Here is a 23,611-nt window from a genome sequence, read left to right on the forward strand (position 1 = left end):
CATGTTCTTCTCGTTTAGTACTCTGAATATGTCTTGCCAGGCCTTTCTGGCTTGCCAGGTCTCTGTGGATAGGTCTGACGTTATTCTGATGTTTTTCCCTCCTTACGTAAGGAATCTCTTCCCCCTAACTGCCCTTAAGATGGTTTCCTTGGTTCTAGGATTTGCGAGTTTTACTATTACATGCCGGGGCATTGGTCTGTTCTCCTTGATCTTGGGAGGGGTCCTCTCTGCCTCTAGGACACGAATGTTTGTTTCATTCCCCAGATTAGCGAAGTTCTCCGGTACAATTTGCTCAAATATATCTTCTAGTCCTCTCTCTCTCCTCCTCAGGGATTGCAATAATTCTGATGTTGCAACGTTTCATGGTGTCACTTATGCTAGGCCTCCTCATTTTCCTTCTTTTCTATCAGTTTGTTTTCTAGATCACTAATTCGTTCTTCTGCCTCGTTTACCCTAGCTGTTAGTATACCTAGATTAGACTGGATCTTGTTGATAGCATTTTTAAGTTCTGCCAGTTCAGCTCTCATTTCTGCCCTTAGAGTCTCTATGTTGCCATTAATCAATTTCCCCATTCTAGCTATCATCTTTATAACTGTTACCCTGAAGTCTATTTCCGACATCTTGCTTATATCTAATGTCCATTTGTAAATCTATGGCAGAAGTCACAATCTCTGGGTCTTTCCTATTTGGGGGGTTCCTTCTCTTTGTCATTCTGTTGAGTGGTTGTTGAGGGAATGTACAGAGTCCAAATTATTGACCACAGTCCAAAAATGATGCACCTGCTTTATAGGGACCTTAGGGTTGTCGGTCTCTTGTTCTCCCAGCCTGTCTTCTGGGAGAGGGGCCTGCCGCACTGTCACTCAGGCAACCCTGTTTGGGCAGAGTTGCCCTGCCCCCTGTGGGGGGGAATGGGCTCAGTGAAAACCGGTTTTCGGGGTCTTTTGTTCTCTGGCGGCTTTCCCTGGCAGCTTTCCACGTCTCTTCCAAGAGTCAGAGCAGAAGTGACTGTTTCCAACCCTCTGCCTCAGAGCAGAGAGATCTCAGTCTGTTCTTCAGTGAGCTCTCTAGGCCACACTGTCTCCGTTTCTGTCTGTGCTTCTAAAACCACAGCGTCCTGGGTTTTGCACCCCTCAGCAGCACTCCCAGCCCTCGCTTCCAGATCCAGGCACCTCTCTGCCCTTTGTGCTTCTAAAACCGCCAGCTGCCCCAGTTTGCAGGTGCGGCCCTGCTGCTCCTGGTTTCAGTCCGGGGCACTGCCCTAAAGTCCTTTCCCCACTGCTACCCGTCTGTGAGTCTGTGCCCTGTCCCCAGCGCAGGAGACTTCGTTCACCGGTGGTGCAGGATCCCCACGGTTCCCTCTCCCTTCCATTTATCTTCTGATATCTGTCTGTGGAATCACGCCTCCCCACTTTATACCTCAAAACCAACCATCAGCGATATTCTGTTTGTAGAAATCCAGACTTATCTTCTTACATCTCAGGCCAATTTCATGGGTTTTCAGAGTGGTCTGATAGATATCCAGCCTTGCCGGATAAAGTAAATTTGGGGCACTGGTTGGAATAGGGTCCCCTACTCCTCCGCCATCTTTGCCCCTCCTTTTCCTCTTCCTTTTGTCAAACAAGCAGACCTCTGTTCTCATCATTTCAGCTCTAACCTGTCTGCACACTTCATTATAGCCCTCTACCTGTCTAGCTATTTGAATGCAATCCCTTATCACCTATATTGTGTAGGGAGTTTATTCACTCATTCATCAATCATTTTTAGCCATTGGATATGCTCTCTTCTCAAATACTGATCAGTGTTCTGTTCTAAAATTCTGTTTCTATGTTCAAAATATTTCACTATCTTTTTCCTTAATTGTTGTTTCATAACATCCTTGGAAGCTTTCTGAATGTAATCTGAAACTGGCCCCTGAACTCAGAGGGGTGGGAGAGACTGAAGAAACAGGAAGGCCACTATAGTTTGGTCGGTGGGCTGTTTTAATAAGCAAGGAAACTTACATACACGGCTTGTCTTAGGCAGCAGCAAGGCAAGTGGATTCCTGCACCCAGGTGCCAAATCTTAAAAAAGTTTCTATAGAGGTCTTAACTGAGTTCAGTCACACATACCCTGCAGTATTATGCATCATTATCTCAAGGCTGTGTCCTTGGAGTAGCCTCTGGGAGCAGGAAAGGCAAGCAGAACCCACATTCCAAGGGTAGGGACAGGGGTGGGGAGCCCTCCAGTGCCTGGGTCCAGCTCACTGGTGAACTGGCAATCATGCCATCTTGATGACCTTCCCCAGGAGATTAATCAATTTGTTTTTATTAGTTGTTTTCTTCTTAAAGATGCTGTCCATCTTTCAGTCACTTGAACTCAGAGAACCTGTATTCCTTCATCTTCACACTCTGTGTCCAGTTTAGTCCTGTTAGTTCTTGTATGGAAATGTCTTATATTCATTACTTATTTCTCTAGTGCTGCCATCCAAGTCCAGTGAGCCTGCTAGATGGTTTCAAAAGCCTTTGTTATTCTGTCTTTTATTCCTTTTTTGCAGACCAGCTTGCCTGTCATTATTACATCAATAATATTCCTAAAACACTATTTTGTCCTGTGTTCTGCTCAACGTTTTCAGTGGCTCTCCTTTTTTTTGGCAGTGTTTCATTTGGAGGAAAAATATTCTGATGAACCCCCAGTGTTGACGTGAATTATTGTAATTATAATGCAACTTAAATATGTCCAAATATAAAACTAAATATAAACCGTTGCACATGCAACTGTGTAACTAAAGCAGTTTACAAATTCATTACAAACAAGACTATAAAATGAATAAAATTTAACTTAACAACTTTGATAAGATAAAGATGTTTGACAAAACTCAGTCACTAAGTCATGGATATGGTAGAGTGCTCTGAGTTGGCATGGGTCTGTTCTACTTCTGAGGAACCTTTGTTTCTACAGCATGCTCTGGTATCATTTGGCCTTCAGTTGGTACAAATATATCACTTGAGAAATACGTCTATTGTTGTCCTTTTTTTTTTTTTCCCATCCGTCTATTGTTGTCTTTTTTTTTTTTTTTCCCATCCCTCAACCTACTACAATTATAATAGCACTATCTGGCTGTAGTAAAATTGTAAAAAAAAAAAAAAAGTGCACACTCCTTGGTGATTTGGGGTACCAAATAAGCATCCAAATCATCCAAAATATATGGGGTAAGTGTGTGTGTGTGTGTGTGTGTGTGCGCGTGTGAGAGCGAGAGAGAGAGAGACAGGGAGGGAGAGAGAATTTTAGTTGACTTGAAAAAAAGAAGCTTAGAATATTTTTATACTAAACTAAAGGAATCTCAAAATCAGTCCCAGAGTCCCAGGATCTACAGGCCGTATTATAAAAAGCACTGGATCAAGTCTCTTTTTCCTTTTCAACTTTTTTTTCTTCTTTTCTACCTTCTTACTGTCATGTGAACGTGCTCACATTTTCTCAGATCTGTGCCTTCTGTCCTTTTATAACTGCTTCTCCATATAATCCCATCTATCTACAGGCTTTAAGTACCAATTCATGCTCTCATTTCCCCTTAAACCTTCTGCCACCCCTTCAATTATAATTTGATTTTTCTCCTTGGAACTCATCCTTGGAACTCCCATATCCAGTACTTTGGCATTTCATTTTTTTTGTAATGTTAGTTTCAATTGTTTGATTTGCATATTCTCTACATCACTAGACTTCAGGCGCTTTAAGGCAAAATAGTATCTTAAAGGTTTTTTGCATAATCTTCAGGATCATTGTTGATATTCCTGAAGCACTTACTGAGTGAAACAAATGATTACTGGTGATGCTTGATATTAGAGATTTAGTTTCCCTTGGAGAAATATGTGATTTCTCTGTATAGAGTGTAAGCAAAGTACTTTGAGGTAGAAAATTTGCATTTCTAAGAAACTAAAATACCTTGAAAATTTTGTATTTTTGCACTCGTTTGTTCTGTATTTTCAGGACTGCTGGGAAAGATCCTCATGGCTATCCGGGATGCAGGTTTTGAAATCTCAGCTATGCAGATGGTAGGTAGTTTGCAATAACTCATAATCTATTGACAGATTTCTTTTTTTAATGTTTTATATTGAATTTTCTCTGTGCACTTGTGAACTCAACACATTAAAAATAAAAAGATATAGTTACTGACCTTGATAACCTTATAATCAAAAAATGTTTTTGAAATTATTTTATCAATACAATCTTTCACTGAGGGAACTAAAATTCAAATCGTACACCTAATTTAAGGTTATAAAACAGGTTTATACAGTTCCTGGAACTTTGGTTGCAAAATAAATATAGATGGAAACAATGTATTTAGTTCCTACAAACAGAAAATAGAATTGAGTAGTTATACTGAGCTCTCTGTTGTTTGGTGACTAAGAAGAGAATGGAGAAAGAGAGTCAGTTGAGATTTTCCCCTTAACTAGGACATTTTGCTGGCTTCTGGGCTTTCCCTCAGAACCTTCTTTGGAGTTAGCACATTTCAGCTTCTGTTGGAAGTCATACCACTTGACCTCCAAAGCCCACAACTGTTCAAAATTGCCTAGTGGATGCATTTATAGGAAACCTTTCACTGAGGAAACAACATCCACTTCTGTAGAGCTCTCATACCTTTGTGCTGTATTTACCAGTGCACTTGACAAAAAATTGGGTACAAGTTATAATAGGAATCAGATAAACAATTTGGGTTTTACTATGTGTGAAGACAGCAAGTTTATGCTATTTTGATAATGAAATACTGACTTTGGAGCTGAGATTTTTCTTATCAATATAATTTATGTGTTCTTTTCCCGAAAAGGAACTGCTTTGATTTCTGCTAAGTCTTAGGATCATCCAAAATCAGTGGTCAGGGTGGGAACTGGGATTCTGACAGTTTTGTGTCCCTAATTGGTAGGAATGCCCACAAATCAAAAAAAGGGCAGAAATATCAACTAGTTTGCAGAGTCATCAGGGAAAACTTGGAGACTAATGAGAAAGTAGAAGAATCTTACCTAGGATTATAAAGAAATTGTTAGCCAAAATGTTCTGAAAGTATTAGCTTGGTGATGTATTCATAGGATTGTAGGACCTGCTTTAAAAATGTGTGTTTTGTAGAAAATTTAGATTTAAACATTGATCTAACGCTAGGTCCTCAACCTAGCATAGCTGGCCAGAGAAAATTTAGATTTAAACATTGATCTAACTCTAGGCCCTCAACCTAGCATAGCTGGCCAACCATGCGTGGTGACAACAAGAATAATAATTAAGAAAATGATTGATTGAACCTATGAGGGAGGCATGATAGTTTAGTGGCAATCACAGTCATTGAGTTTTGGAGTCAGGAAGCTCTATTTCTGAATTGTCGGTCAGCTGCCTTTTACACTCATGGGTCTGCTGGCCAGTGAGAACATGATTTGCCTCATTGGATTATTTTAGGAATTAAATGAAATAACCTTAGGCAATGCCTTGTAGAAATTCCAGGGCAAATTATAAGTACTTAATAAGTTATATATTCTATTATTTTGTTATATTAAAAGTACAAGTTGTGGGACTGTAGGCTAAAACACTGAAATCAGACAAAATTCACTACCTGTAATAGTTATGTTGCCTGTGAAATAAATCCTCCCAGTTTGAATTATTGCCCAGGTAGGCAGAAATTTCTCAGTGATCTTCAATTCTGGTGACAATAAAGAAAGTAGGGGAGAAAATAAAATTGTAAATTCTGAGGCTATTTAAAAAAACAGTTTAAGGTCTTAGTTCTTGAGACCCTAGAACTTAATGCAATTTTATTTTTAACCAAATTTGAATCCAGCCTGGAAATGCTTTACTATGAACCAGACTAGGGATTTTTCTGAATGCTTGGGAGGAAAAGGGTATTATTTTTGGCTGCTACAAAATCTGAAGTACTTTTCATTAGTAATATTTCTTGGGCCACTAACCTATCAGTAAACAACATGACATTGCTTATAAATTGTGTGTGTGTGTTGAGAATGAGGTTTTATTCGAAGAGAGGTATAGTGTAGTGGTTAAGAGCATGACCAGTGGGGTCAGATTGCTTGAGATGGAACACAGATCTGAAGGTTACATAACCTGATGTCATGGGGTCATTGTGAGGATTAAATGAGATGATGCATGTACAGGTCCTAGAACAGTGCTTGATACATTAAGTACTCAATAAATGATACCCATTTTTATTACTGATGAGCTAATCTTTAACAACACTTTTTCAGAGTACTTAATTTGTGCAAGGTTTATATTTTAAAGTAAGGAAAATATATCCAAGAGATCATAAATGCTGAGTGCAGAGTGTGGTTCATTTTATGTTCTTTTGGTGGTTGGCTTATATTTTGTTTTGTTTCAATCCAGTTCAACATGGATCGAGTTAATGTTGAAGAGTTTTATGAAGTTTATAAAGGAGTAGTGTCTGAGTATAATGTAAGTATCAAAGTAAATGTAGGGCGCCTGGGTGGCTCAGTTGGTTAAGCGACTGCCTTCGGCTCAGGTCATGATCCTGGAGTCCCGGGATCGAGTCCCGCATCGGGCTCCCTGCTCGGCAGGGAGTCTGCTTCTCCCTCTGACCCTCCTCCCTCTCATGCTCTCTGTCTCTCATTCTCTCTCTCTCAAATAAATAAATAAATAAATAAATAAAATTAAAAAAAATAAAACAAAGTAAATGTAAAGCATTGGTCCTGAAAACAGTTTGTGTATCTTAAATCTGGGGGATCTCAGTATAGTTTATAATCATGAAAGTATTCGCGAGTCTGCCAGTTGCCAGCTGATTTTACCCAGTGACTGAGGCATTCTTACCTCTGAGAGCCACTGGATCAGTTTTTAAAATATCTTACTATTTCATTTGTGAAACAAAAATATACCACAATGCAAAAAAAGAAAAATTGCTGGGATATTGATGCATTTGGACATTCTTTATGAAGTTTATAATATTCTCAGAGTGGAAGACTCTCCAAAATGCTTTAGAAAGTTAAAAGCAAATAGTTACAGTATAACACCATAGCATTATTTAACATCTACTTTAATGATATAAATGCAGGTAGAATCATCTGAAAATGTGACTGAGACTGAAGAAATAAGATTTAAAAGGTGTTGGTCAGAGGGCAATGAAATACATTCTTGAAAACAAATGACTATATTTGAATAAGCCAAATATTATTCCTTAAAATAAAACATAGTAGATATTTGATCAAAATTAGTTTCCTTCCCCTCTTTGTAAAATTATCTTAGATACATTTGTGCTGGTGGACTGCCTCCTCACCTACATTGTTTTACAGAGTTTGACTTTTTTTTTTTTTTGCATAAAGTTTACTGTTCTTGACAGTGAGACTAGATTCTCCTTCTCACTTCTCTATGACGTTTCCTTTCAGCCTTCCTTAAAAAGGACAAATGCACTGGTCTGAGAACTGGCCTGAGCCTTTGTCTTATTTAGTCCTACAGAGTCAAGACTGATTATGAAATCTATTTCATGTTCAGTGTACTGGTGATTTCCACCCTTAGTTAGAGGAGCCAGAGTGGTTTTCCTTCTGTAACAGCTTACTGAACCTTAATCTTATGAGCTTCTTCATTTCGTTATGCCTTTTCTTAAATGGAAGAATTTTAAAATGTGTTATCACTTAATTCAATAGAGACAGCAGTTTTCCATTTCTTAAATCTCTCTTTTATATATTTTCTTTTATTTGTTCAATTTTACTTTAAAAAATATGGTTGAAAACTGCTACCTTCCTCCATTCATGTTATGTTATAGCTCTACTGTGCATAAGATAAACCCATGGAGACATGTCTTTTGATCGTCAGTTACATTCTCATACAATATCACGTAGTATTGAATTTGGTAACAAATAGTTGAGGGCACTATTGTGCACATATCTGAGATGGGCTATATTTTCCTTTGGAAAATAACTTTAAAAACCCCTCATCTCTGACTTATTGTCTCCTATATTGTGCTTTAAAATACTATACATGTAATTTATTTTTATGTAATATATACTTACTCTTAGGATTTTTTTCTTTTGATTTGGGAAATTCTAGAGTAAAAGTAAAAACATCACTGGGTGGATGTGTCATTTTCCTTAAGAAATCAGGAATTTGAATGACAGTAGCAATATCATACTGTAATGTCAGGATATCCCGGAATAATTGGTGTTGATGTGCTTTCTTCTTTCTGATACTCTCAGTAAGATACTGTCTGTAACTACTATTTAAATCTTGTGATTTTAATAACAGAGTCTACTTAAGATAAAGAACATATGGGCTGTTTGGGAAGAAAAAACTACATTACTTCAGAGTTAGCCTTGTGAGCCATTTTTAGGAATACTTATCATTTTTTATTCAGCTTGAAATGGTTTATTCAGTGTAAAACAAATATTTCAAATTATAATTGGTTTAGAGTGTTCTGTTAATGGGAAAATGGAGTATATAAATGAACCAGAACATTATCCAGGTATCTTTGTAAGATGTTCTCTATTTATATGATATAAAATTCTATTGAAACTAAGGGAAGTTTCTTTGAAAATTTTCTCCAAAGGGAAATAAGAATGTTTTTATCCCAGTAATATTTTGTTGAACTAATATTCTTATGAATCTTCTTATTCTAATGCTTTTAAAAGTGCTTTTTCCATTTATAATTCAGTTTTGTTCAAAGGAAGTTGTGTGAGGATCTGTATCTGTATACTGCAAATGCATGTGATTGAAGAATCTTTTATTGGTTAATTTGAGACACCAAAAATCAGATAGCAAATACTGAGTCTCACTTGCTATTGTGACCATTGTATTTCCCACAAGCTCTCTTATTTCTCATGACAGTTAATATTCAGGACTTGAATTTAAGCTCAAGGAAAAGGTAAATTTTTAAATGCTGCATACTATTGGATGTCTCTTAGTTTTAGGAAGTTTATCTAATTCAAAAAGAAGACCCTGTAAAAATAATCCTAAGAGGCAACATAGTCTAAAGGGACAAAAACAGGTGATTTGATTCTTATTCTGACTTTTCGTACAACACTTTATCCTCCTTGTCTCCAGATTCTTATTTATAAAATAAATGATAAGATATATAAGGTCATAATAGTGGGTCCACTTATTTATTTATCTAAATGTAAAGATATATTGGTGAAATGATCCTCTTTTTTTTTTTTTTCAAGATTTTTATTTATTTATTTGACAGAGACACAGCGAGAGAGGGAACACAAGCAGGGGGAGAGGGAGAAGCAAGCTTCCCACGGAACAGGGAGCCCGATGCGGGGCTCGATCCCAGGACCCTGGGATCATGACCTGAGCCAAAGGCAGACACTTAACGACTGAGCCACCTAGGCACCCCTGAAATGATCCTCTTAAATGTAGGATGTATAGTGTGAAATAGGGACAGCGTCGCTGACGTTATTGTATCTGACATAATTCTTTGTAATAGATTCTGTGTTGCTCATCTATACTTATATTTGCTGCTTCAGCATTTGCAGTTATAAAAAGGTGATAATTCCTCTCATTGTGTTATCACAGTCCACTTATTTACTACATATATATACTGAGTATCTACTATGTGCCAAACAATGTGTTAGATATCAAGTAGAGAGATGAACCAAAAAAAGCTCACTACCTGCATTCATGGAGCTTATGGTCTGGTGAGGATGGACATTAAATCAAATGATCCCATCATAAAAGACAGGAGTCAAAGGGCTGTGAAGGAAACAAACAGGTCTTTTGGTTTTGGTAATTTTTTAATTAGTTAAAAACCTAGGTGACTTGAGAATTTTGTTGAGTCCATTTTTTTAAGGAGCACATTATGCTTTTGATGGAGTCCTTTTTCCAACATGTTTTTTTCTTTCCATTTTGTACATTTGCATAGCCCTTTATGTCTGTATTTTTAATGGTATTTGTGATTAACACTGAAAGACAAGGAGAGAGGCAAATGAAATAAAAGCAGACAAAATTCACTCCTTCTTTTTGGATGGCATGTTCCTGCTGCCTTCTGCCCCTACTGAGAACTTGGCTCTTGACATTTATGTGTAGGCAGTACTTGAATATCATGAGACAGAAAATCAGACTCAACATAATTATCCATAAAAAATCAATTACATATGACCTTTGCAAAATAGCAAAGTGACTTCAGGGGGCTACCTTTAGGGATTCTAAGGAGTAGGGTTCTGTGTACTATATTAAGCATGAAGCTCTTTCCCTCCTCTTTTAACTTCTGGCATTTCTATTAGGTGTGATGACTGAGTTCCAATTAATATTTAAATATTGTTCTGTAATAAATTACCTTTATTTTACGTTGTCACTGTATGTCATAAACTCTCCAAAGTCATTAAAATGGCTTGCATGTCCCTATGTGATCTGACCTCATCTCTTACTGCTTTCCTGTGGTCTCACTTTAGCTCCTGATATCCTGGCTCTTTTACTGATCTTCATACACACGAACTGTACTTCTGCCTCAGAGTCTTTATATTTATTTTCACTTCTTCCTGAAGTATTTTTCCCCATGTAGAGAAGAAAAGAACATTCATTGAGTGTTCCAGACACTGTGAGAGGTACTTTTCTTTGATCACGTGTTTCATTATACCACTTCACATATAGTTAAGAACCTTAAGAGTATACTTCCATTTCCCCCTCCGTATGCACTGTGGTTGTCATACATTTTTATTTCTATTTCTATTATAAACCCTGTAACGCATTTTTAATATTTTTGCTTTAAATAATCTTTCACACCAACTAAAAAAACATGTTTCATATTTACCCACATGTTTATCATTGTTTTGTATAGATCCCTGTCTGGTACTTTTTTCCGTCTGTCTGAAGAACTTCCTTTAACATTTCTTATGGTATAAGGCTGCTGGCAGTGAATTCTCTCACATTTTGTCTGTCTGAAAAAGTTATTTTTCCTTCATCTGTGAAAAATATCTTCCAGGGAGCCTGGGCGGCTCAGTTGGTTAAGTGTCCAACTCTTGATTTCAGCTCAGATCATGATCTCAGGGTTGTGAGATTGAGCCCTGCATCGGGCTCTGCCCTGGGCGTGAAGCCTGCTTAAGTTTCTCTCCCTCACCCTCTCTCTCTCTTCCCTCCCTTCCCTTTTCCCTCTCTCTCTTAAAAAAAACAAACAAACAAAAAACAAAACTACCTGGGCATAGAATTGTAGATTGACAGATTTTTGTTGTCATTTACATCTTTCTTTGTTCTATTGTTATATGTCTTTTGGGGGGAAGGTTGTTTTTAAGGGTTTTTTGTTAATGGTTTTTTTTTTTTGTTTTTAGCCAATTTAATTATTGGCTCACTGTACTTTTCTTTACATTTATTCTCCTTGGACTCTGTTGGATCCATTGGCTTATGAGTTTTATCAAATTTGAAAATATTTTAGCAGTTAATTCTTGGAATCTTTATCTGTTCATCACCCCTTTTCTTTTTCTGGAACTCCCAATTATATACATATTAGACAGCTTGTCATTGGGAAAAAAAATTACCATCAGACAGTTTTATTCATTCTTTCTCTCTGCTTGCTTTTGAGTAATTGGATTTCATGTCTTCAAATTTATTGTCCTTTTGCAGTATTTTGTTTTGTTCATCCCATCCAGTGTATTTAATTCAGATGTAGTTTTCATCAGTAGAAGTTCCATTTGGGTCTTTTTTTTTGAGTATGGTTGGCACAGTGTTACATTAGTTTCATGTGTGCAGCATAGTGATTCAATAACCCTGTATGTTATGCTGTGCTCACCATGAGTGTACTCTTTGGGTCTTCTTAATATCATTGATTTTTCTCTGTATCATGTCCATGTTTTCTTCCCCTAATTTGCATATAGAGCCTATTTATGCTAGCTGTTTTAACATTCTGTGTAGCCAACATTTCTGTCATTGCTACATCTGTATCAATTTATTGAGTTTTCTTCCAGTGATGGTTCATATTTTCTTATTTCTTTTCATGCCTAGTAATTTTTATTGGATGCTGGATAATGTGAAATGTATAATGTTATATGATATGTATGTCATATTCCTTCGAAGAGTATTTGACATAGTTTTGTCACTCACTGAAGTTACATAGGATCAGTTTGACCTTTTCAAGGCTTGCTTTTAAGCTTTATAGGAGGGGTACAGAGCATTCCATATACAAGACCAACTATAATGGTGCAGTACCCTTCTGAGGACTCTACCTGTTGCCCTGTGTATCACAAGATGGCTTTCTACTCCAGGTGATGGAAATGCAGTCTTCTCAGCCTTGTGCTTTCTCTGTGAATGGTTTCACTTAACTGCTTGTGGTAGTTCTTTTCTTAGCTTTGGGTAGTTTCCTCTACACGTATATAGATTCCTAGCCAAAGACCCAGGTGAACTTCTCTGCAGATTCCTGTAGCTTAATCTCCCATAGTTCTTTCACCTCCTCCAGTAATCTGTCCTGCAAATTCTAGCTACTTCGGCCTCCCTGAACTCCAGTCTTTGTCTCTTCTGCTCAGTGAGAGTGTTGGGCTCTGTTGTGTTTCCTCTCTCCGTCCCATTGTCTGGAAACTTCGTCCAGGCAGTAAGATGGGGCAGTCATATGGCTTACTTCATTTGATTCTTTTCTATCAGGGATCATAATACTGTGCTGCCTGTCATCTAGTGTTTGAGAACTGTTGTTTCATATATATTGTCTCATTTCTAGATGTTTAATGTGAGAGAATCTGGTCCCTGTTTTTTTTCATTTCTGAAAATGATTATGATTTTTAAAAGTGTCTTTGGAACTTTGAAATTTATATCTGTAGAAATGTTCATTCGATAGGACTATATTTAAGAGGAGAAACCTTTTAAAAGGAAGATGTACAAGAAGATCATTTCAATTAATGAAAGTATCAAGTGGTAAAGCATTACATTAAAATGATGCTAGTGGTAGGAACTGAGATGAGGGAACATATCTAAAACACATTTTTGCAGGAGAAATGGACAGAATTGGGGAACTGCTTGGCATACAGGGTACATGAGGATTCAAAGATAACAAAGATTTTAAGATTTGGAATAGTGGTACAGTTAAAAGAGGATGAGTAAAAGATTATTAATTTTTACTAATTTTTAAGTATTCTTTTCTATCATATATCATAGGAGATGGTGACAGAAATGTATTCTGGCCCTTGCGTAGCAATGGAGATTCAACAGAATAATCCTACAAAGACATTTCGAGAATTCTGTGGACCTGCTGATCCTGTAAGTTAGTGTTTAAAATATTAATCAAGCTTATTTTATTCACTAGCTAAGTATCTTAACAGGTTTGATAGTTTTAATTTATTCTTTAAAAGAAATAATACCAAAATGACTAAATCAGATAAATTTTTATTCAAAATAACATTTTGAATAATTTTTATATAATATTCCAAGAAAAAGTAAACTTTTTATTAGCCTAGTGACAGTATAGAATGGGCAGAAAGCTTTACTGTGGCATTTTCTTTTATTCTTTCTTCTTACTAAATTGTCTAGATGAATTTATCAAGCTCTCTGATGGAAATTATCTAAGATACTAATTATCCTTTGACATAGGGAGGCTCTAAATAAAGCTCTCAGTGTGAAGAATATTGATATGGTGGCTTCATACCATAAATATGAGCAATGGGACTTATGTGAAACTTGATAATCTCTAATATGCTTTTCATTTTGCTTTGGGTTTTCTTCATATAGACCTGGGTGGAAAAAGGGGTGAAGAGGAAGGGGATGGACCTAAAAAGCAAAAATAGCATTAGAATACATATGAGAAATCTCCCTGCAAATGTTAAAAGCTGAGTAGTGATTTTAAACACTGTAATTTTTTTAAAAGTTATTTATTTGTTTGTTTGTTTATTTATTTATTTTATTTATTTTATTTATTTATTTATTTATTTATTTATTTATTTATTTTAGGGGGAGAGAGAGAGCTCATGAGCCAGGAGAGGGTCAGAGGGGGAGAGAGAGGGACAAGCATACACCACACTGAGTGTGGAGCTGACTTGGGGCTCGATCTCATGACCCTGAGATCATGACCTGAGCTGAAACCAAGAGTCAGATGTTTAATGGACTGAGGCACCCAGGCACTGCTAACTATAATTTAAATTTATTCTCTTTTCTTTATTTTACTATCACTTATAAATTGTTTATTGAATATGAGCATCCAATTCAGTTTAATCCGGACAGCATTTATTATGTTCCCTTGGATAGTAGGATAGTAAGTTAACAGCACCTATTAAGAAATCAACTTGTGTGAGAGTGCTTGCTGCCAGATTAAGCTCTGTAGGGGAGAAGAGTACACCTGTTTTCAAAGATTGAAGAGCACACACATAATGATCTTTTAGAACACTTAAAAAGAAACATACAATAAGGACTAAAATATTATTAGTTCGGGCACCTGGGTGGCTCAGTTGGTTAAGCGACTGCCTTCGGCTCAGGTCATGATCCTGGAGTCCCTGGATTGAGTCCTGCATCGGGCTCCCTGCTCGGCGGGGAGTCTGCTTCTCCCTCTGACCCTCCCCCCCTCATGTGCTTGCTCTCTCTCATTCTCTCTCTCTCAAATAAATAAATAAAATCTTTAAAAAAATAAAATAAAATAAAATAAAAATAAATAAATAAAATATTATTAGTTCAAATAAAATGCAAATGTTGAAGGATTGTTTAGTAAAGGAGAAATGATATGACCTGGAGATAATTGAGAAAACTTACTTAGAGGAAGAGAGTTCTGAACCAGGATTTTAAAGAATCAAGGCACGAAGAGAATGGGAAAATCTCTAAAGCATATACAAAGGCAACAGTGAAGGAATTTGCAAATTTACTATGGTATACAGCAAGAATATTTGCTTGGCTTCAATAGGAAATGCATGCTTAGAAGCACAAGGAAATCCATTTTTTTAGGTAGAGGAAATAAGGCAGCAAATGCTGGTAGAGATGAATGTGAGATGGATAGGCTAAAATTGTGAATTCTGTATGAGTGGAATCCCATGTGGTAGGAAATAGCAATTCCTCATATTTAGCTTAATTTTGAGCATATGGAGTCATTCCCTTGATGCAACAAGAGCAAGCTAAATTAGAAGAGATTAAAGGCAGGGGCTCCAGAAACATTAAGAGCAGACCTGATGACACCATTAGAGAAAGAATTGGCAGGACCTACTTTCTATCTTTTCAGGGAGAAAGAATAGAAATAAATATTAAATGTGGTTGTGAAAGAGTGATTATTAAAAGGTGACTCTGATGTAGAGGACCTTATGAAAAAATGGTGATTGTTGAGTGTATATTGATTATTAATTGTAAGAAATTAGAAAGGGATACTTTTTGGTTACATGAGTAAACAGATTTGATGTTTGCCATTTTTATATTTGATTTCTGTTGGCCAGGACAGGGTTTTGTTTATTGATTTTTTAAGGTAATTAAAATTGAGTGAACAACTGACTGAACAAATGGGCAAATTAAAGAGATAAAAACTAGAACAAAAATTGAATGGGATGAGTATGTTCATTCTTTCATTCATTCCATAAGTATTTACTGAATCTGCTAGTATTTGTGAATATGAAGCCAGAAGTCTCAAAGAGCTTACAGTCTATGAGTGGGCAGTATATATAAGTGGCTAATTTCCACGTTCCATGGCAATTGCAGTGTTAGATGCTTGCACTGGGTATGATGGGAGCCCAGAATATTAGCACTTAGCTCAGCCTGGGAGAGGCAAAATAGCATCAGGGGAGACTTCTTGGAGAACATAACTTCTGAGCTGAATTGCAAGGAATGAGAACTTAGCTAAGTGAAGAAGGAAATGATATGATGAAAGTTAGGGAAGAATAAAACAGATTCACTTTTAGGCTACAGCAAGATCTTTATCATTACTGTAGTTAAAGTACTTGGCAGTGAATGACAGAGGATGAGGTCATCGGGAAGGAGTTGGGGAGTGAGCAGCTGAGTAATCACAGAAGGAAAAGTCCTAACAATAAAAGTTTCCTGATTACCTCTCTTTCTAGATGTACATTCAGTGAACATTTACAGAGGGAATAGTATGTACAGGGATCACTGCTTGATCCCATGGCTGGGCCAAAAGGAAGACTAGAACAAGGTATCTTTCCCTTAAAGAGCTCATAATCTCATGAGAGTTTAGTTTGGAAACTCTTCCAAGATCCTAAGTCTTCCCTCATTAAGCATAGTTGGAATTACTCTACTATTTTTTTTTTTTTTTCATTTTAGTTGTCCATGAGCCCCTTATAGCATTATAGAAAGTTGTACTATTAGGGATATTAAAATTTGGTATGAATTTAACATATAAAATGTTAATAGTCGTTGCCATTGGGTGGTAGAAATATGATAATGTTAAATTCTACTTTCCTATATTTTACCAATTTTCCTTAAAGTACTTCTATTACTTCTACAATAAGAATAATGCCTTTTATTTTATCATAAAACTTGGAAGTGAATGAACTTTTAATTGAGGACTTGGTCCTGATTTGGGATGGATTTTCCTCTTGAGTCTTAGAGTCTTGAATTACATACTAAGTGCAGGTGCAGGATGTTAAGCAGGATCATGTGCCTTTGATGGATATATACAGATGGGTATATATAGATATTGTATATATATATTAGATGGGTATATATGTTTATATATACATACACACACAGACATATATATATATATATATATATAGTCAGAAGAAATATCGTTAGTAGTTATAGTCAAACTATACATTAGGGACAATAAAATGGTTCTTACAGTTTGTTCTCAGACTTTGTTTGGTTTATTTAATTCTTCTTCCACTCCCTTTCTTTGTCCCTTTTCATCCACCCCTCCGGCAAAATTGTAAGCGTTGAATGCTTACTGTATGCTAGTCACTGTGCTAGATGCTGCTACTAGGTTTATAGTAGTGATCAAATAAATACAGTCCTTACCTTTGAGGAACTTATACTCTAGTTTTAGGAGGTAGAATTGATAAATGGCAGTCTCACTCTAAACTGCCAGTGTGCCAATCTATTTACGTATTGTATTAAAATAATTTAGAAATTCATTTCATCACTGCATAGTCATTTCCATATCTGAAGAGAGACTGTGGGTTGCAAAACATGTAAATATAATCAGTGTGTGGGAAAAAGGCAAGGTATGTCATGGCATACAATTAATATTTGCTAAATTAATGAATAGACTGGCTATATTTTTATGTACACCTAAAATCTGGTATTAACTCATTATTTAAAAATATTTCACCTACCAAAATGAGTTCTTTTTTCTTTATTCCTTTCTAAGATGTAGAACTACTTTTTAAGTTGATTCAAAAGAAGGTTAAGCCTTACAGTGACTGTTAGACCACTTGGTAACTATATATGTTGTAGATGGACATCACTTTCATCATTGATGTCTGCACTATTGGCAGATTTATTCTCCTATAGCTGGAAGGAAACACGCATTGTGTATGAACAGAATTTATTCCAGTCTCTCTAGAAGTGGTCTGCAAGAAGGGGTGGTTTACTTCACAGGTCACTGGTGGGGTAGGGTATGTTAAACTTTCCACTTTTATTTATTTACTATATAAAAAATAAACAAATTAAGTTTTAATAAAATTTAATGTATAGACTAATAAGAGTACATTTATATAACCTGTTAAAATATATACATGTTTTGATGTATTTGCATATTTTACTGACAAGGGTGCTTGAAAAATGTTGGCGTCTACTGCATAAAAGGGAAAAAATATCACAACAGGTTTCTTTACAATTAGAGAAACATTCACTCACTACACCATCACCTGCAGAAAATACATCTACTTAGGCAGAAAACCTGATTTGCCTCTGAAAGAGGTTTTGATTGCACCTGCTCAAGAATTTCACTGTTGAGTAGCCTGGTAGTTTTCCTGCTGAGCCATTAGGAAACTGAAAGTCACCAAAGAAGTGGTAAATTATCTGGAAAAATTGTGCAAAATATATTTGTTCTTGGACTGATTGGTATGACAAGCCAAATAACCTCACATCAGTATGCCTTGTTGTATGAAAAATATGTTTGTAAAATATTTTATGTAAAGGATCTTATTTAAGGGAATCTGAATTTTTGGTCAAATGATTACTTATCCTCATGAGCTCTTATACTTTGATAACCTTTACCCCATGGCCAGATTGAATTAAGAGTCAAATATTTTTGTACACAAAATGTGACTCTTTAAATTTTAATGGTTTCCCATTCATTTGATTGTCAAAATGGTATTTCACCTGTTATTGAGTAGCCTTAACTGATTTTAGGCTTAAAGTGGAAGTATCATAATATTTTGAAATGCAGTTCTTTTTTCATGAATGTGCAGGGAGTTCTGGTAATCTTGGAAGAGAAATGCTTGGAGCTGATGTCTGTTTGTTTCTGTCATCTATTGACTTCCTGGTTACATTCCTTTATTCCATGAAGGCTGCAAATCCCTGATTATAGGCTTTCTCTTCGTCCCAGTTCTTATCAACTTGGGCACAATAACACCCTAACACCCATGTGAAAGATTCACCCAGTGCATGGCCTCAGGGCTGAACGGACCATTTCTGTCAATTATCTTTAGTCATTCTGCTTCCCAGTTTTCTTCCACAGCCATCTCTCTTCTTTGTTGACATCCAGAGCAGAGACACCTCTGTAAACTTAATCCCTAATATAGTAATGTCTGCCATAGCTTTCTGGTCCCCTGGGTCTCTTGATCCTCTTCACAGTGCACCTTTGACTTGACTGAAACCTCTAGGCTTTGGACCCTTCTGTTTTCTGACACTGTAATGCCACTTTTTTATTTTTAAAAAATTTTATTTATTTATTTGAGAGAGAGAATGAGAGACAGCATGACAGGGAGGAGGGTCAGAGGGAGAAGCAGACTCCCTGCTGAGCAGGGAGCCCGATGCAGGACTCGATCCCAGGACTCCAGGATCATGACCTGAGCCGAAGGCAGTCGCTTAACCAACTGAGCCACCCAGGCGCCCCTGTAATGCCATTTTCAATGACTTCTTTCTCTGGTCAACCTAGTCCATTGTTCATATCTTTTTTTTTAATGTTATGTTAATCACCATACATTACATCATTAGTTTTTGATGTAGTGTTCCATGATTCATTGTTTGCATATAACACCCAGTGCTCCATTCAATACGTGCCCTCTTTAATACCCATCACCAGGCTAACCCAACCCCCCACGCCCTGGTGGGAATGCAAGCTGGTGCAGCCACTCTGGAAAACAGTATGGAGGTTCCATTGTTCATATCTTTGACTGCCTTTTTGATACCATTCTCAGCGTCTTTACTCTCTTGTCCTGTGTCTACACTCTGAAACTCCAAATTTAGATCAGTTCAACCATGTGTCTACCTCATGCTTATATATATAGTGAAAGGTTCTAGTAGATGAATGTTATACTGTTGTATAAATTCATGTTGATGCAAGTGATAATCTTTAAACAAAGATGGACCAATTACTGCCCCCAAGAAATCTTTTCTCATTCTACTTCTTCCATTTCTGCTAATTCTCATAATAGCAATTTTAAACCTCCATTATTTTCCTTAGCCCTTTTACAATTCATCCTTCGCTCCATAAAAAGATAGCATTATCTTCTATTTCATAGAGAAAAGTATACAGAAAAGTATGGTTATTAATTATGATCTCTTAAATTTCTGCCTTCAGACCATTTATTTCTGAACTCATGCTCGTCTCCTCATTCTAGTCCCAAGGAAATGTGTTTTTCTTCTCTTGTAAAACTCTCTACCTATTCTTTATCCTTTTCCTCCTTCACTTTGCTCTGTTCTTCTGAATTTGTATTTTTTAAATAATATGTTTTTATTGTGGTTATAAAAGTAATACATGGCTATTATAGAAAAATTAGAAGTGAAATAAAGTTTAATAAAGCAAATGTGGCCCATAATCTTATCACCAAGAGTTACCAATTTCATAAATGAAATTTGGATCAAAGTGAATATACTGCTTTGTAGGTCATGATACCCTAAATAATACTGAGCTTTTTCTGATGTCATTAGACAATCTTCAATGATACGATTTTACTAAATTGGTTATATGTCATTTTATGGTGTAAAATAATTTTTACAAAATAATATTTAAGATAGGAGTCCAGTTTCATTTTTCTGCATGTGATTTTCCTGTTTGATTAAAATTACTTACTGAAGACATGATCCTTTCCTTATTGACTATTCTTGGCTTCTCTTTCAAATATTAGTTGATCATATATGTGAGGGTTTATTTCTGTGCTCCAAATTCTTTCCATTGGTCTGTGGTGTCTGCTTTTATGCCAGTACCATACTGTTTTGATTACTATAGCTTTGTAGTAGAGTTTGAAATCAGGGAGTATGAAGACTCCAACTTTGTTTTTCTTTCTCAAAATTGCTTTGGCTATTTGGAACCTTTTGTAATTCTATACAAATTTTAGGATTTTTTTCCTATGTCTATGAAAAGTGTCCTTGAAATTTTCATAGAAATTTCATTTAATCTGTAGATGGCTTTGGGTAGAATGGACATTTTAACAATATTCATTCAATCGTGAACATGGGATATCTTTCCATTTGTGTCATATTCTGTTTATTTCATCAAAGTCTAACAGTTCTCAGTATGCAAATCTTTTCCCACCTTGGTTAAATTTATTCCTAAGTATTTTATTGTTTTTGATGCTATTGTGAAAGAAGATTGTTTTCATATATTGTTACTGTATAGAAATGCAATTGATTTCTGTATGTTGATTTTTGTTTCCTTCAACTTTCCTTAGTTTATTATTTCTAACACTTTTTGGTGGAGTCTTTAGGATTTTCTATATATAAAATCATATCCAAAAACAAAAACAGTTTTACTTCCCTTTCTGATTTGGCTGCCTTTTTCTTTTTCTTACCTAATTGCTCTGGCTAGGATGTTGATTACTATGTTATATAGGAGTGGTGAGATTGGGCATCCTTGTTTTATTCCTTATATAAGAGAAAAAGCTTTCAGCCTTTCACCATTGATATAATGCTAGCTGTGGCCTTGCCAAATATGGTCTTTATTATGTTTACTGATTTAATTTTATTATGTTATGTTAGTCACCATACATCATTAGTTTTTGATGTGGTGATCCACGATCCATTGTTTTCATATAACACCCAGTGCTCCATGCAGTATGTGCCCTCCTTAATACCCATCACTGGGCTAACCCATCCCCCCATCCCCCTCCCCTCTAAAACCCTGTTTGTTTCTCAGAGTCCATAGTTTCTCATGGTTCATCTCTCCCTCTGATTTCCCCCCCTTCATTTTTCCATTCCTTCTCCTAATGTCCTCCATGCTATTCCTTATGTTCCACAAATAAGTGAAACCATAGGATAATTGACTTTCTCTGCTTGACTTCTTTCACTTAGCATAATCTCCTCCAGTCCCATCGATGTTGATGTAAAAGTTGGGCATTCATCCTTTCTGATGGCTGAGTAATATTCCATTGTATATATGGACCATATCTTCTTTATCCATTCATCTGTTGAAGGGCATCTCAGCTCTTTCCACAGTTTGGCTATTGTGGGCATTGCTGCTATGAACATTGGGGTGCATATGGCCCTTCTTTTCACTACATCTGTGTCTTTGGGGTAAATACCCAGGAGTGCAATTGCTGGGTCATAGGGTAGCTCTATTTTTAATTTTTTGAGGAACCTCCACACTGTTTTCCAAAGTGTCTGTACCCATTTGCATTCCCACTAACAGTGTAAGAGGGTTGCTCTTTCTCCACAACATCTCCAACATTTGTTGTTTCTTGCCTTGTCAATTTTTGCCATTCTACCTGGTGTAAGGTGGTATCTCAGTGTGGTTTTGATTTGAATTTCCCTGATGGCTGATGAAAATGAACATTTTTTCATGTGTCTGTTAGCCATTTGTATGTCTTCTTTGGAGAAGTGTCTTTTCATATCTCCTGCCCATTTTTTGATTTGATTATTTGTTTTGGGGTGTTGAGTTTGAGAAGTTCTTTATAGATCTTGGATACCAGCCCTTTATCTGTAGTGTCATTTGCAAATACCTTCTCCCCTTCTGTGGGTTGCCTCTTTGTTTTGTTGACTGTTTCCTTTGCTGTGCAGAAGCTTTTTATCTTGATGAAGTCCCAAAAGTTCATTTTTGCTTTTGTTTCACTAGCTTTTGGAGATGTATCTTGAAAGAAGTTGCTGTGGCCAATGTCCAAGAGGTTACTGCCTATGTTCTCCTCTAGGATTTGGATGGATTCCTGTCTCACATTGAGGTCTTTCATCCACTTTGAGTTTATCTTTGTGTATGGTGTAAGAGAATGGTTGAGTTTCATTCTTCTGTATATAGCTGTCCAATTTTCCCAGCACCATTTATTGAAGAGAGTGTCTTTTTTCCATTGCATATTTTTTCCTGCTTTGTCGAAGATTATTTGACCATAGAGTTGAGGGTCCCTATCTGGGGTCTCTATTCTGTTCCACTGGTCTATGTGTCTGTTTTTGTGCCAGTACCATTCTGTCTTGGTGATCACTGCTTTTTAATATAGCTTGAAATCGGGCAACATGATGCCCCCAGCTTTGTTTTTCTTTTTCAACATTTCCTTGGCAATTCGGGGTCTTTTCTGATTCCATACAAATTTTAGGATTGTTTGTTCCAGCACTTTAAAAAATGTCATTGGAATTTTGATCGGGATGGCATTGAAGGTATAGATTGCTCTGGGTAGCATAGACATTTTAACAATGTTTATTCTTCTGATCCATGAGCATGGAATTTTTTCCATAATTTTATGTCTCCTTCAATTTCTTTCATGAGTGTTCTGTAGTCCCTAGAGTATAGATCCTTTACCTCTTTGGTTAGGTTTATTCCGAGGTATCTTATGGTTTATGGTGCTATTGTAAATGGAATCGTTTCTCTAATTTCTCTTACTACAGTTGCATTGTTAGTGTATAAGAAAGCAACTGATTTCTGTGCATTGATTTTGTATCCTGCCACATTACTGAATGACTGTATGAATTCTAGTAATTTGGGGGTGGAGTCTTTTGGGTTTTCCACATAAAGTATCATGTCATCTGTGAAGAGAGAGAGTTTGACTTCTTCTTTGTCAGTTTGAATACCTTTCACTTCTTTTTGTTGTCTGATTGCTGTTGCTAGGACTTCTAGACCTGTGTTGAACAATAGTGGCGAGAGTGGGCATCCTTGTCGTATTCCTGATCTAAGGGAAAGGCTCTCAGCTTTTCCCCATTGAGGATGATATTTGCTGTGGGTTTTTCATAGATGGATATTATGAACTTGAGGAATGTTCCCTCTATCCCTATACTCCGAAGAGTTTTAATGAGGAAAGGATGCTGCATTTTGTCAGATGCTTTTCCTGCATCAATTGAGAGGACTATATGGTTCTTCCCTCTCCTCTTATTAATGTGTTCTGTCACATTGATTGATTTGCAAATGTTGAACCACCCTTGCATCCAGGGATAAATCCCACTTGTTCGTGGTGGATGATCCTTTTAATGTATTGTTGGATCCTATTAGCTAGGATTTTGTTGAGGATTTTGAAATCCATATTCATCAGGGATATTGGTCTGAAATTCTCCTTTTTGATGGGGTCTTTGCTTGGTTTGGGGATTAAGATGATGCTGGCCTCATAGAATGAGTCTGGAAGCTTTCCTTCTGTTTCTATTTTTTGAAACAGCTTCTGGAGAATAGGTATTATTTCTTCTTTGAATGTTTGATAGAATCTCCCAGGGAATCCATCAGGCCCTG

The 23,611-nt window shown here is 36.5% G+C and overlaps 1 protein-coding gene across 4 annotated transcripts in view; it reads left to right on the forward strand.

The window, feature by feature from the left end:
* The window catches only part of NME7 (NME/NM23 family member 7), a 273,460-nt gene that overhangs the window by 115,770 nt on the left and 134,079 nt on the right, over positions 1–23,611 (forward strand). For all 4 annotated transcript variants that reach the window (XM_035010884.1, XM_035010887.1, XM_035010886.1 and 1 more), the window contains exons 8-10: positions 3,964–4,028; positions 6,349–6,417; positions 13,045–13,146. In XM_035010884.1, the coding sequence (XP_034866775.1) occupies positions 3,964–4,028; positions 6,349–6,417; positions 13,045–13,146 (236 nt within the window). The remainder of the gene's footprint in view (positions 1–3,963; positions 4,029–6,348; positions 6,418–13,044; positions 13,147–23,611) is intronic.

This window comes from Mirounga leonina, unplaced genomic scaffold (genome assembly GCF_011800145.1).
Source record: "Mirounga leonina isolate KUSES-001 unplaced genomic scaffold, KU_Mleo_1.0 Mir_154, whole genome shotgun sequence".
In the NCBI taxonomy this organism is placed as follows: Eukaryota; Metazoa; Chordata; class Mammalia; order Carnivora; family Phocidae; genus Mirounga; species Mirounga leonina.